Raw genomic sequence first — 15,558 nt, forward strand, 5'->3', positions numbered from 1 at the left:
GCAGCTTGAAGATGGCTGTGTACCCGCCTGCCTTCCCGGGGGCTCCGACTCCACGTGCCTAGCCCCTCCTTCAAGCCTCTGGGCTCAGCGAGGTTAGCTGGCTGTGGCCGGTAACTTGCAGCTGCGTAGCAAAGGTGAGGGGTTTACTGAAATGCAGCCTGTGGTCGGAGTGGCAGTGACTCGTCCTATCAGCCGGGCAGAGTCGCCTGGTGACAGACAGTTGACCTGGGCTTTTGAGACCATGCGCCACTTTGCTTTTAAACGGAAGGGAAATAGGAACGTTACTAACTTCCATAATGGGTGAGGCGCATTGTTTCTGGAACACATCTCCCTAGGTTTGTTGAGAAATTACACAGAACATGAGACAACTTGGTTGCTGTCTGAGAAATCTCAGCAAACAAAGGCAACTCAGCAAACCCAATGAGAAATTGTTACATCTCTGTGCATGAGGGTGCTACAGAGCTTGATAGAACGTTGATTTCCCTCTGTGAATGACTTATCATCCAGCATGCAGCTGAACTGTGGAATAATGATGGTTCTCCTTTTACTATTGTAACCCTTCGGCCCCTCAGAGTTGGCAGCAACAAGGGCCGGGTTCAGTATTTAGGGGTTCCGTTCCAATAACACAATGCAAAACCAGCTCCAGCCCCCACCCAGTGCCCTGGGACAAATATACACCACCCCCGCTCGGCACCTCCAAGAGGCAATAGTTCTCCTTTCCCAAGCATGAGTCTGAGTGTAGCAAAAGCCTTTTAATAACAGAGAGAAACAATGTGGCATTATGTTGGGGAAACACCACAAAGAGGATTCATAACACAAACCATGAGCAAAAAACTCACCAAAAAACTCAAGCAAATTGGGCCATGTCCTTTCCCTTTGGTTTTTGAGTCCAGCAACCCCAAAGTCCTCCAAAGTCCCCAAAGTCCAGCAATCCAAAAGTCTCTATCTCTGTCCTTGGTGAGTCCAGAGTTCAAAAGTTGATCTGCAGGGTTTTTCACACACACCCCCCCCCGCCAGCCTGTGTGGAAATGGGAGGGGGAAAGTAAAGGGGCACCTTACGTGCTCCAACTGCCCTGCCTCTCCATGGGTTTCTGCTGCAGCCTTTGCCGCCAGGCGCTCCTCTCTGCCAGCTGCTCCTCTCCGGTAGCTGCCCTGCGAGCCGCTCACCAATATATCTTCAGGCGCCCTACTACTTAACACAAAAAGAACAGGAGTACTTGTGGCACCTTAGAGACTAACAAATTTATTAGAGCATAAGCTTTCATGGGCTACAGCCCATTTCATCGGATGCATAGAATGGAACATATAGTAAGAAGATATATATATACATACGGAGACGGTGGAAGTTGCCATACAAACTGTAAGAGGCTAATTAGTTAAGAGCCGCTATTATCAGCAGGAGAAAAAAACTTTTGTAGTGATAATCAAGATGGCCCATTTAGACAGTTGACAAGAAGGTGTGAGGATACTTAACATAGGGAAATAGATCCAATATGTGTAATGAGCCAGCCACTCCCAGTCTCTATTCAAACCCAGGTTAATGGTATCTAGTTTGCATATTAATTCAAGGTCAACAGTTTCTTGTTGGAGTCTGTTTTTGAAGCTTTTCTCTTGCAAAATTGCCATCCTTAAGTCTTTTACTGAGTGGCCAGAGAGCTTGAAGTGTTCTCCTACTGGTTTTGTTGTGTGGTGTGTGGTTGCTGTAAGCTTACAGACAGCCCCCCAACCTGAAGCAAATACTCTCCAGCAACCACACACCACACAACAAAAACACTAACCCAGGAACCTATCCTAATGCCAACTCTGTCCACATATTTATTCAAGTGACACTGCACATCACATATTTATATGGGGCACTAGTCTGGAAGGTTCCCACAGTCTCACGCCAAACCCTATTCTACCAGCAGTCCCATTGTTCTAAAGTTCTGGACTGAGGCATGCAAACACGTAGGAGATGTAGGTCTCTACCAAGAAATCGAATAGCAAAGTGCCTAGCAGCATAGCCTAGGCGAGCACAGTCACATTCCCACACAGTGTCACAAGACACCCAGCTAGCCTGCGGTTGGGTTGTTTTAACATTTCGGGGCAATATTTTCCTTTCTCCCTCCCTGTGGACATGTGGCTTTTCTCAAACTCAGCTCTTGGGAGACGTTCTGGAGATGCCTATAAACTTCAGCTACAAGTCCTCCTTGTGTCCCCAATGTCAATGCACTCCCTAGCCCCTCCCAAACACTCCTTGGCTGCCTCTGGCCATCCACTGTGGGCCAGGGCAGGCTGGGCCAAGCCACTCTATCTGTCTCTTAAGAGGCTGCCATATTAGAACACATTGTTTGACTCTATCCCAAGAACAATACTCTGCATGCAATTTATTTTTACCCCTGTGACAAAGGGCAAACTGGCAGGTTTAGTCCCAGTCCAGGGCTGCTAGCAAGGCAGTGTCCTCCTGAAGCCAGTCTTTGAGGAGATCCCACTCCTCCAGCAGCAGCAGCAGTCCCCAGAGCCTCACACATTCAGCTCATCTGTTCGGCATGTTCATCGGGCAGGATTCCGCCTCCCCATTTGGCGGCAAGTTTGGGTTTTTTTGCCGCTTGGGGTGGCAAAAACGCTGGAGCCGGCCCTGGACAGAGCATAGCTCTTTGCTATTTATATCATCATGATTCAGCATTAGAAGTTCCAACATACCTTTGTGAGAAGTTTCCAAACCCAGACTGACCAGCTATGGGCCATATACATCTGTTACGCATTGTGTGAACCTTACCAGGTCTGTCAGAATTTTGATGGCTATTATGGAATCTTTTAGACTACATTCAGCAGTTAATAGCTTCTAAAATATGCAATCCTGCTTCTTGAAAAAAAGGCACAAGGTGTTAATCACACCCAGCTATTTTGAATACACCAAAACTTAAAATTTTAGGGCGAACTAACCTTGAGAAATGGTATGATGACAAAGCAGTGAATTTTCTAAATGTGGCCACAGAAATTCTCCCAACTCCCATACTTCAGAAAGGATCTCTAGGGCCAGATCCAGTGGCCAGTGAGATCAGTGGAAAGACTACCATTGGTTTTAGTTGGCTTTGGATCAGGCCCAGAGATATTTGAAATAGAACTTGTATTTCACCAATTTTTTTTCTTCTCGCCAAAGACGGGTGGCGGATTTAGAATTGGCGGAGCCCTCTGCTCAGCTTCCTTTTTGGGGCCCCTCCTTGGGACCCCCAGCCAAGAAAAAGAACATTCTCTCTTATCTCCCCAGCGCCCCATTTTTGGTTTTTTTCTTCCTCCTCCTCCTGTAAGTAATAGGGAGTAAATGAAAATAAAGTACGGTACCTTGATTGTATTTGTAGTCTAACTTATTTTTCCACAGACCACTTGAAAATCGCTGAGGAATCGCTGAGGGTCTCAGTGGACCACTTAATGATCTTTCCAAATATTGTTTGTACCCTTAGCTAACTAGTGTAAAGCGCTTTGGATAAGAGCGCTTTATAAAAAAAAATGCAAAAAAACATTGGGGTGTGGGGTCTGGCCAGGACTTAGGGTACGGGAGGGGGCTCAGGGCTGGGGGTGCAGGGTCTGGGAGGAAGTTAGGGTGAGGGAGGGGGCTCAGGACTGGGGCAGGGGGTTGGAATGTGGAGCACTTACCTGGGGCAGCTCCCTTTTGGTGCGAGGGGTGCAGGTGGGGATGTGGGTGTGCAGGAGTCAGGGTGGGCTGGGAGTGTGTGAGGGGGGTGCAGGAGTCAGGGAGGTCAGGGCCTGTGGGGTGAGGGGGTGCAGGAGTCTGGGCTGGGAGTGTGTGAAGGGGTGCAGGAGTCAGGGTGGGCTGGAGGTGTGGGGGGCAGGGGATTTGGGGGGTTGCAGGAGTGAGGGAGAGCAGGGACCTGCAGGGTGAGGGTACAGGAGTCAGGGCTTGTGGCGTGTGAGGAGGGGTATCGGAGTCATGACTGGGGGTGCCAGTTCTGGGAGGGAGTTTGGGTGCAGGAGCAGGCTGGGGGTTGGGGTGCAGAGTCTGGCCAGGAGTTAGGATGCAGGAAGGGGCTCAGGGCTGGGGCAGGAGGTTGGGGTGTGGAGCGCTTACCTGGGGCAGCTCCCTTTTGGTGCGATGGGTTCAGGTGGGGATGTGGGGGTGCAGGAGTCAGGACAGGGGACTGGGGGTGTGGGCTGGGGTCATGGGGGTGCTCCCAGCCCCCTTCCCCAGCCCAGCCACCTGCCCTGAGCAGCTCATGGCAGGGGGCTGGGGAAGGGGATATGTGTGGGGGGGTGCAGAGGCCCCACCTTTGCTCCACCCTGCCCCGATTCCACCCTCTTCCCCAAGGCCCTGCCCCTGTCTCTTCTCCGCCTCCGCCCTCGAGCACGCTGTGGCCCCGCTCCTCCCCCTTGCTCCCGGAGCGACGTGAGCACTGGCAAACAGCTGTTTGGTGGCGGGGGAAGCGCTGGGAGGGAGGGGAAGGGGTGGGAACGTGGCACACTCGGGAAAGGTCGGGGGAGGAGGGAGCTTGGCTGCCGGTGGGTGCGGAGCCTGCAGCAGGACTGGAGCCCCAGGAGCCACCAGGACCATGCTTCTGCCCCTGCAGCTGCCTGGCCCTGGGGCCCCTTGTCATTGCAGGGGCCCTGTGCCAGGGCCCCCTGTGTTTTACTGTTAATCTTCCTCTGCCAAAGACTCTGGATGATGATTAATTTTCTTTTACTGCACCACACGTTGACTGTGTTTAACAAACAACTATCATAATGGTTACATGAAAAATGTGATGCAAAAATTATCTTATGAGGTGGGAGGGGGCAAAATCTGGCTTATAATGGAAGGCAGGTTACAACTTTAATTGAGGGGTGGCTTCTATTTCACCATAGTAACTGAGTGTAACCTTAAATATTACTGTTCTGTTCTTGCAGTGGGGATTGTTTCTGCATGTCAATCCACTGGTCTTGCACCAACAGGAGACAGGGTGGTTGGTGCCGTGGGCTGCACTGTGGTGTTCCCTGGACCAGATCACATTGACACCACTGGGGTTGTATGGTGGGAGTATAAACAAAATGAAAATATCACTGAACTGTCCGTCGTACTTTATTATGTGGAATCATGGAAACTGGACATCTTACCAGCGTATAAGGATCGTATTGTATTTAACATGTCCAACTGGTCCCTGGGACTGAAATTGCAACTAGCAGATCGTGGCCTGTACAGATTAAGGAGAGAAGAGGAGGACAAGAATGGAAAATGGATCCAGTTGGAAGTTATAGGTAAGTGCCATGTTCATGAATCTTTCCTCCACTCTTGTGCTAATTTCATGTCAGCTTTTTGCTCTCTAGGATTTCACAGCCGACATTCTGCAGAGAAGTAATAGGCATATATTGTACATACTGACCCTGCACTGTCACATACTGCATTCTTACATCACCTACATTACTTCAGGTGGTGAGAAGGATCCACATTATATATCAGGTTTGGTCTATTTCTCCAACCTTTACCTCCCAAAAAAGGACTTCAGCACAGTATTCCTGGGAGTGGGGCAGGAGGAATTGTTGCATGTGTGACATAGAGGGGAACTAATTTCTGTGGTATTTTTGTCATTTAATTCTGAAGATGACTTGTCTAGATCAGTGGTTCCCGAACTTGTTCTGCCGCTTGTGCAGGGAAAGCCCCTGCCGGACAGGGCCAGTTTGTTTACCTGCCGCTTCCGCAGGTTTGGCCAATTGTGGCTCCCGCTGGCTGCAGTTCGCTGCTCCAGGCCAATGGGGGCTGCGGGAAATGGCACGGGCCGAGGGACGTACTGGCCGCCACTTCCAGCTGCTCCCATTGGCCTGGAGCAGCGAATCGCGGCCAGTGGGAGCTGCAATCGGCCGAACCTGCAGACGCGGCAGGTAAACAAACCGGCCTGGCCCGTCAGGGGCTTTCCCTGAACAAGCGGTGGAACAAGTTTGGGAACCACTGGTCTAGATGTATCAGACATTGGTTACATTTAGCTTTGGAACAGGACAGGTTCTAATTTTTTTTTGAGTGTCTCCCCAGTTGCTCTTGTGTGAAATTTTGACTCTCACTAAATCTTGCTTCTAGATCTCAGGTTTGCCCATATTTACCATGGTATTGATTATTTTGAGGGGTGACTTATCAAAATCTAGGTACGGATTTTACTGGCACTTGAGCAATAAAACAATACGCACAGCTTCTCTCCTTAAAATACAAAGGCAGTTTTCAGGTAGGTAATTCTGCCTAGTGTTGAAATAGTCAATGATAATGGGAGTCCCTATGGGGAAAAGGAAGCACTTGAATGAGTATTTGCATCACATGGTCTGTAGTTCTTTATATCTAAACTTCCTCTTTTGATTTATATTTGAGTGCTGACTGTATTGGGGGAGGGTGGACTTCTTCCTCTGAATAATCAAAAATGGCCATAGTTGGAGATGGGACATTGGACAGGGTGGGCCAGTGTTTTGAGGTGGTACTGGGTGTTCTCTCTCTCAAGTGCTTGGCTGGCTGGTTCTTGCTCAATACTCAGGGTCTGACTGATAGCCAAATGTGGGGTAAAGAAGGAATTTCCCTCCAGGACAGATTGGCGGTGATCCTGGAGGGAGAGGAGGGAGGGTGTTTCACTTGCCAGGATTGTTAGGGGGCTTATTCCTTCACCCACTTACTTCCCTGGTCCTTCTCTCATGAACAGAGAGCAACAATACCCGAAGTCCAAAGGTGCAAACAATTCAATGTTTATTGGGGCGAACTTCCAGCAAGCATGATTCCAGTTTCCTTCCTTAGTATCCTCCTTCCCAGCTCTGACACCACAGAGCCTTACACCTGTGTCCCTGTTCCCATTCCTACCCTTAGCCAAACATGATTCCAACTTCCTTACTCCCATTCCCTGTTCCCATTTCCCCCTTTAGCAAAACATGATTCCAGTTTTCTTACCCCCATTCCCTGTTCCCATCTCCCTCACCCACATGCCCATGCACACCCCCACCCCCCTACTTCCTGATTGACTGCAGACTATATAGTAAAACTTGAGTTCTCCTTTGCTATACCGTAACCAATCATTTTCCTGAAATTTAACTAACCAATCCTAACATATTGTAACATGATTACGTACCCAGTTATATCCCACCACCTTAATTAGTTTACACCCAGCAAAATTAATTATACAGCAGACAGGAACAATCACAGAACCAGACAGATTATACAGACAAACAATAGCAAAGTGGGAACTATAATGACAAAACAATACAGAAGTGAGGATTTCACATCCCAGCTATTGATAAGTGAGTTCTTGCCAGACAGGATGCTATCAAACTAAGTTTCCTTTTACATTTTCTAGGCACTTCCCTTTCTCTGGAGGTGATAGGAATACAATCCTGTCCTGATAGTACCTAACAGCCCAATAGCACCTTCTTTCAATGTGACTAGTTTGGAATGTGAGGATGTGACTGTTCGCTTCCCAGCTTATGGCTGCCTCTGCTGCTTAGCCAAAGGCCTGAGCCTAAGAACAGGGCCTCAGACTGTCACAGTAAGAGAAGGCCCTTACACCAGCAGATAGTGATTTTGATTCTTTCTTTTATACCTCTATAATTAGCCAAGTGATAAGAATACACCTAAATTCTTAGAGTATAGGCCTTTGCAGACAGGCCTGAATATCTATATCCTAACACTCCACCCCTTTTTTTTTCTTTTTCTTTTGGGATCCTCCTGCCCAGGTATCCCTGGAAAAGCATAGGACATATGGAGACACATTTCCTGATAGGGCCAGGCATCAAAGTGGAAGGTGTCGATATTCCATTTGTCCCACTGCCCCTTGTGTAGTATAGTGCCCTGCACCTTCTCTCGTACGGGCATACCACACCTATTCCAATTAGTGTTCCAGACTTCCCATTAGAGTGGGCCTGAGAAGGTTGAGTCTGGGTTGTCTAGTACACTGCAGGGTTTGGAGGGCTTATTACATTACTTATAGATTATCTCCCATATGCAACGTAACATAAGTACAGTTAACAATACAAAATCCACAGCAACACTGAGTCCTGACCACTGCAGTATGGTAAAACATCCGAGACACCCCCAAAACACTGCCTCTCCTCCTTCGATGGGGTCACGATCTTGTGTCCAGTTGCTGGCAGTTGCAACAAGTTGCCCTTGGAGGTTTTGCTTGCTTTTGTCCATATCATAAGTCCATTGAATGTTCACAGAGAAATGGGATATTGTCCAAACCAGCTTGACCACTTGGTATGGAATCAGGCAGTAAGTCCTGGCTTATTCACAGCAATAAGATTCACAGATCCATTTGTGCACCAAAGTCCATATAGCAGCATGTAGATGGGTGTAGTTTGGTTATGGGCTGGTGTAATTGTGCCCCCAGTAATATGTACATTCCCAGCAAAACACCTTAGACACAGTACATCCAATTGTCCACCCCTTACATAGGCCATTGATCCTGCTCCTCTATAGTCATAGGAGAGGGGCACATCCAAACATCTTCTATTGATTTACACTATTTTACACACCCCTCCATTAATTCCCAGTGAGCTCCTCCCCTTCTCATTATTTCCATAGGGCTTGTGGGGGCCACCTTAGTTGCCATTCCATTTCCAGGTACCACGGTAGCTATTACACAGATGCTGGCCTCCTAGTTGAGCATTTTGCATTCCCATACACATCTTCCCCCAAGGTCAGCCTTTTGAAGCCATCCCCCACCCATGTCATGAGGTTTTCTGTTCATTAAAACACAACAATGCTAGCAACAAGACAAACACCACAGACAAACAACACAAAACATAGATCCCTGGTATTCTGAGTTATTCTTCCCGCTGGCGCCAGCTTGCTTGTAGAGTGTCTGAAAAACAAAAGAAACAATTTCCACCCCCCTGGTGGGGACAGATTATTGCTTAATAATAATAATAATACCACTTTCCTTTACAAATTTCCTTGCTAATAGCAGGAAAAACAGAAGAATTACCTCCAGGCTGTCCTTATTTTGTTCTATAGTCAGGCTAGTGAATTACCTCACTCACTGATCATTTATGAAATTCATGAGATGGTGTACCTCAGTTTCCCCTCTTGTACAACAGACCGAGTTTGCAATAGTTTCTCTGCTGTACCAAGCTTTAAGTTTATTCTCAGGTAATAGCTGAGACACAGCTTCAGATTTTAGCACTGTACACACACACCTCTTAAGGTTAACCTGTCCCCTTTATTTTCAGGCTTGACTTGTTTTTTTCACCTCCCTTTCCTGGAGAGCCATAATCTGAGTCTTCTAGTAGCTTGTTTGCTGACCCGATGTATTCATTATTTGCAGCTCCTTTGTGCCCATCAGCTAGGTAATTTGCATTTACACAGAGGCTTACTAGCTTGCTTCTGGATCCAAAGCTGTTAGCAGCTCAGACACTGTCTTAAAAGGGAAACGTTTTACTTCCACCAGAGTTCTGATTACTTTCCACTTTCATCTCCTGCTCCAAAACACTCACAGATCTGAAAAAGAAAGCACAACCTATTGTGGCCCCTTTTGGAGCACTATTAGGATTTTAATGAAGTACCATGTTTTATTTGCATTTCTTTTACCCCTTCTCCAATATACACTGCACACGTCCTGGGAAAATGCACATTCCTTCCGTATAGTTTAACCTCCATAACATTATATTAGCCATATTAATTTTACACAAGGTGTAACTGCCTCCCCCATGCCCACAGAGTTCTCATGCACACCCACCAAAGCAACAATCTGATCCCCCAGAGCCATCCCAAGGCTCAGTGTTCCCATCATTCCTCCCCTTTTCCTTTTCTTTTACCTGTGCACACACACACAAAATTCTGTTTTGCCTAACATCCTTTGCACTGTGATTACTCTTTTTTACACAACTGTACCCCAATTACACTTCCATCTTGTACAACTAGACACAACCAGGCGCAGCCAAGTTAAGTTCCAAGAGAAACCCCTTCCATCCTTTAGTGATTTTGATTACATTACCCAAAAGTCAAATAATTTTGATCAGATTCTCTCTCTGCCTGCTGCCTGCAGCAGTCCCTTATAGACCATTTCTGTGGGAAAAGGGCCCATGTTCCCTCAGAATAGCTGTAAAGGCTTCTGTAGACAGAAGCATAGTGGTGGTAGTAGCCACTCTACCTGACCCCCTTGGATAATTTAATTACCAAGCTTCCTTCCAATGTGACTGCACAGAGTTGCACATCCAGTTACATTTATATAACTGGGTTTTATCATTAAACAAAAACTTCCTTCTTGACATCTCACATAAGTATCCAAAGTACCCTCCATTAAAACTTCAGAAAAACAAAAGAGTGTGGAAAGGCAGGTTGCACTTTGAAATTTTTTTTTTTCCACTCCCCCAGGACCAAGTCCCAGATCCAGTCTCTAAAGGTGGTCTGTTAACTCTGCTTTTGACTATAACCCTTTTGAGCCAAATCATCTTTCACTACCCCCAACTAATTTACAACCCTTCAGCAGCCCTTGCTGAAGCAGCACCAAACTTGAAAGATTACTGGCAGCTTCCATAATGCTGCCCTTACTTCAAACCGCTCACAAGCGGACTGAAGTGCCTCCTTTCCCTGGAAGGCATTCAGCCCCCATGGGCAAGGACCTTCTTCCACTACCCATATACCAAGGAGGGTGGGCTCCTCAGCCACCCCCCATACCTCTGGGTCCCCTAACACTTCCTCCATTTCCTTTTTAATCTCATCCCAGGTTGACCCCTGTACCTGGTATGGGCCCTGGTTCTCCCTTATCCATTTATCCAAAAAATCCTTTACCCTGGCTTGCCAGAACCCGCAACTACCATCACAAGAGTTCGCGATACCCCCTCCAAGCAGCTGCGCGGACTGTTGGGGAGGGGGACTTACAGGCTGCCACTCACCTATCCGATGCGATGCATCCGAGTCACGGCACCAAGATGTTAGGGGGCTTATTCCTTCACCCACTTACTTCCCTGGTCCTTCTCGCATGAACAGAAAGCAACAATACCCAAAGTCCAAAGGTGCAAACAATTCGATGGTTATTGGGGTGAACTTCCAGCAAGCATGATTCCAGTTTCCTTCCTTAGTATCCTCCTTCCCAGCTCTGACACCACAGAGCCTTACACCTGTGTCCCTGTTCCCATTCCTACCCTTAGCCAAACATGATTCCAACTTCCTTACTCCCATTCCCTGTTCCCATTTCCCCCTTTAGCAAAACATGATTCCAATTTTCTTACCCCCATTCCCTGTTCCCATCTCCCTCTTTAGCAAAACATGATTCCAATTTTCTTACCCCCATTCCCTGTTCCCATCTCCCTCACCCACATGCCCATGCCCACCCCCAGCCCTCTACTTCCTGATTGACTGCAGACTATATAGTAAAACTTGAGTTCTGCTTTGCTATACCTTAACCAATCATTTTCCTGAAATTTAACTAACCAATCCTAACATATTGTAACATGATTACGTACCCAGTTATATCCCACCACCTTAATTAGTTTACACCCAGCAAAATTAATTATACAGCAGACAGGAACAATCACAGAACCAGACAGAGATTATACAGACAAACAATAGCAAAGTGGGAACTATAATGACAAAACAATACAGAAGTGAGGATTTCACATCCCAGCTATTGGTAAGTGAGTTCTTGCCAGACAGGATGCTATCAAACTAAGTTTCCTTTTACATTTTCTAGGCACTTCCCTTTCTCTGGAGGTGATAGGAATACAATCCTGTCCTGATAGTGCCTAACAGCCCAATAGCACCTTCTTTCAATGTGACTAGTTTGGAATGTGAGGATGTGACCGGTCGCTTCCCAGCTTATGGCTGCCTCTGCTGCTTAGCCAAAGGCCTTAGCCTAAGAACAGGGCCTCAGACTGTCACAGTAAGAGAAAGCCCTTACACCAGCAGATAGTGATTTTGATTCTTTCTTTTATACCTCTATAATTAGCCAAGTGATAAGAATACACCTAAATCCTTAGAGTATAGGCCTTTTCAGACAGGCCTGAATATCTATATCCTAACAAGGATTATCTGGGTATAGCTCACTTCACCATTTTCCTGCCATTGTGGGGGTCTCAGGCACTAGTGGGCTTCTGTCCCTCTTTTTGTCTGCCTATGGGATGTAGCCGTTTAGTCTCCTGTGGGCTGGAATACTTTGGTCTCATTTGGTTGTTGGGTTTAGTGTGCAGATAGTAGGTGATGCTGGTGGCCTGCAATAGACAGGAGGCCAGACTAGATGAACTGGTGGTCCTGACTGGCCTTAAACTCTGACACATAATTTATTCCTGGAAGCCTATTTAAGCAACAGCACGACTAACGCCAGGATTCCTGGACTGTTACACACATAGTCTAAAACAGCTAAAACAACAAGGAAGAAATAAACACTGCTTCTAGATACACTGTCCAAAAATCATGTTTTATTCATTCCTGTGTCAATGGTACTGACAACACTTTATTAAAAATGAAAGAATTTTTAAAATTTGCCCCAACTGTCTTTATTTTCCATTTCTTTTTGCAGCCATCTCAGCTAGGATACTGACCATCTATTAAGCCAGTTTGGCTTTCTCATTTTCTAGTTCTGCTAGTGTTTGGGTTTCATATACTGCAGAATGTGGTGTATTGAAATCCATGTCAAAATTGTGGTCTATCACTTTACATTCTCTGGGGTTTTTCTGGCTGTACTTGTAGATGAGGGCTCTGTAGGGAAGAGTCTGATCAGAGTCAGTCTGTGGACAGATAATTTAGAAAGAGGTGGAGTGAATTGTGCTTCTGTTTTTTAAGGGAGTAGCCTGCTTTGTCTCTCTGTTGTTGGTTCTGGTGTGTTAGCATTCTGAATTCTAAGAAATAACTTTAGTTTTAAGTGGCAACCTTCCAGTAAGAGTATTTGTTTTTATCTAACTTCTTTACGTGTATGCCATGAATATAACACACGGGAAAGTTACTTGTTTGAAATTGTTTCATTGGAATTTTAAAAACAATTATTCTAGTTTTAGGTTTTATACTTGTTTTAACAAAATGTAAAATGTGGGTCAAATTTAAATAGACAAACCAAAGGACTTCATAAAACATTTGATAGTAGCCAGATTTAGCAAAAATTTATGAGAAAAATACTTTATTTTATCTCCATTAATATACCTTTGAGTGTGTAATAATCATTTGTACCATCTTAAAAATAAATTAGATTTTTTTTATTTACATGTTATTAGTTCCTTACTTTCTTCCCATTTTATAATCTCAAACTGCTAAAATGGATGTTTTTGTATGTTTCTTTAATTAGGTTTGTAGCTGGAATCACTTAATTCCCATGGACTTCCTGAACTGGGGCCTAAATACAGAAAAAAGAGTGAACAAGGCTTTTCATTTATATTCTTCACCTGTTCATTTATCTTTTCAGAGTCTCAAGTGCCATCTTCTAGCAGTCTCATGGTCGCGGGTGGGAGGAATTTTCTCACGGGCAAAATCAAAGTTCTGATTCCTACAGCAAATGGCTCAAGCTGCTTAGTAAGACATTAAAGTTGACATGTTCAGAACTGTAATATAATATACCATACTACAAGGCAGGAGCATTAAGGATGCTATGGGAGCCATAATTGAAATGACTTGATTTACATTTTTTAAAGCTCAATCATAATATTGCATTAGTAGGGATTTATTTATTTAGCATACGCTGCTAATAAAGATCAACATTGCATAACTCGTTGTGCCATCCAGTGCTATCGAAACACATTCCTTTAAGACTGAAGATAGTGTCTATTAATAGTTAAGTGATATCTTTAAGTCATTCTTGGAAAATGCTGTTGCATTTTTTAGTGTTTAGGAATAATGGTCGCAAAACGTTCCCTCTTTTCCAGAGCCCTTATCCAAGTCGGAACTCTTTAGGAACTCTTCCTTGGCGGGCTGCACCACTGAAATGGTCTGTAACGTGACAGTAGGTAGGGTGGATTCCTATCTGTGGAGTAAGGACCATAAGCCTCTCCCTGGGACTGATCACTACCAACTCTCTCGGAAAACAATGTACTTCTCATACTGAATGCAACACAGGCTGATAGTGGCTGTTACTCCTGTAAAGTTACCAGTGAAGTTAGTGAGAATGAAACCTCCCTGGAATTGGCCATCAGTGGTAAGTGGGAATTTCTCTTTGCAGTATTTTATAGTTTTTGTTGTTTTAATTATGGGAATTAACTTCATGCTTCTTCGGAGTTTATGTGTGTGTGTGCACGCGCAATGATCGGTGTTTATTCAATAATGGGCTACATTTTAAAAAATACACCCATAAGTTCATCTCAGGTGCACATCTATGCAATTCAGTATTTCAATGGGTCATTTCAGAGCTCTGATGCTCTTAAGTGACTTCAGCAAATGTAGGAGTGATTGCACTCCTAAACAAGGGTCCACCGGTGCCATCAAGTTTAAGCTTAAAAAAGGATGGTGTAATATGGCCCCAAGTGCCAACAAAAAATAATTACCCAACTGAGAGCCCAGGAATAAGTGATTTAAATAAATGGTCCCAACCCAGGCTAGGAGTATAAATCCTCTCGAAATAGCTTGACACCAGTATTGGTTATCTGTACTTAAATGATGCATTTTCATGTGAAAATATTTTGATATGGTTTAAAATAAAAATTAGACCAAACCCACTGAACTGTGGGAAGACTTTGGAGTTGGGGGCTCTTTAATTTAAGATCTCAGTAAAGCTTTGTCTTCTATGTGCTATAGAAGTAAGTAAGTAGGATGTTTAAAATTGCCACCCATCCTATAGGTCACTATGCAGTGCCATGTTACCTAGTGGCAGTAATAGACTCTGGCTTGCAAATAGAGATATGCACCAGTTTTAGAGAGCGAGAATACAGCCTGGCTAGAATACAGCAGTAGCATCACCCTTTATTTTATAAGTGATTTATTTTTAGCTAACTAAATAAACTACCATAAGCCCCGCCTCAGAGATCATTCTACTAGTGCATTGTACCAGAAGTGAAAGCACAAAAGGTGGGAGAATGCAGGTACCAGTGTATATAGGTGGGAGCTGAGTGATGGCAGATGAGGAAGCACTGGGGGAGTCGAGTGAGCACAAAAGGACAATTGTTGCCCTCTTTGGTTGTACTGAAACTTAGGCAGTCTGGCTTAATCAAAACTGCAGGAGTCATGGAAAAATTTGGACATCTGGCCTTTCTAGACCTGGACGACAACAGAGTTGGGGGCAGTAATGTTTACAAGTGTGAGAGAGACAACTTGCAACAGGTTTTTTTTAAAAAAATCTTGTAGAACAGCACTTAATATTCAAACTTGAAAGGGCAGATCGCAAAGTTGTTGTTTTAAAGGAAAAAGGCTATTTCTCTCTTGGGACATTTTCCACAAGTGAGGTTCAAAGAGTGGCTGATCGGAAAGTGTTGTTTCTTCACACAGATTCTTCAGCTGTGGTTTCAGACGGAGTCATTTTGGGAGTTGCTGTCAGAACTGCTGTCGTAAGTCTAGTAATGGGTGAGTAAAAGGATTGCAACTTCCTTGCCATTGATCACAGAACTGTATTTGGTTCATGGTGGATCTATGCTATGAGTTATATCAAAAAGATGGGGAAGGTGTGACCTAAAATAACACTATGGGTTTGTCTTCTAGAAACTGATCAC

At 45.1% G+C, this 15,558-nt stretch overlaps 1 protein-coding gene across 1 annotated transcript in view; it reads left to right on the forward strand.

Moving 5' to 3' along the window:
- The first annotated feature begins 4,093 nt into the window (after positions 1–4,093).
- LOC144269754 (hepatic and glial cell adhesion molecule-like) overlaps positions 4,094–15,558 on the forward strand; it is a 44,808-nt gene continuing 33,343 nt past the window's right edge. Inside the window, exons 1-2 of the mRNA XM_077825552.1 lie at positions 4,094–4,103; positions 4,882–5,229. Coding sequence (XP_077681678.1) covers positions 4,094–4,103; positions 4,882–5,229 — 358 coding nt within the window. The remainder of the gene's footprint in view (positions 4,104–4,881; positions 5,230–15,558) is intronic.

Source organism: Eretmochelys imbricata, chromosome 9 (assembly GCF_965152235.1).
Source record: "Eretmochelys imbricata isolate rEreImb1 chromosome 9, rEreImb1.hap1, whole genome shotgun sequence".
NCBI lineage: Eukaryota > Metazoa > Chordata > Testudines > Cheloniidae > Eretmochelys > Eretmochelys imbricata.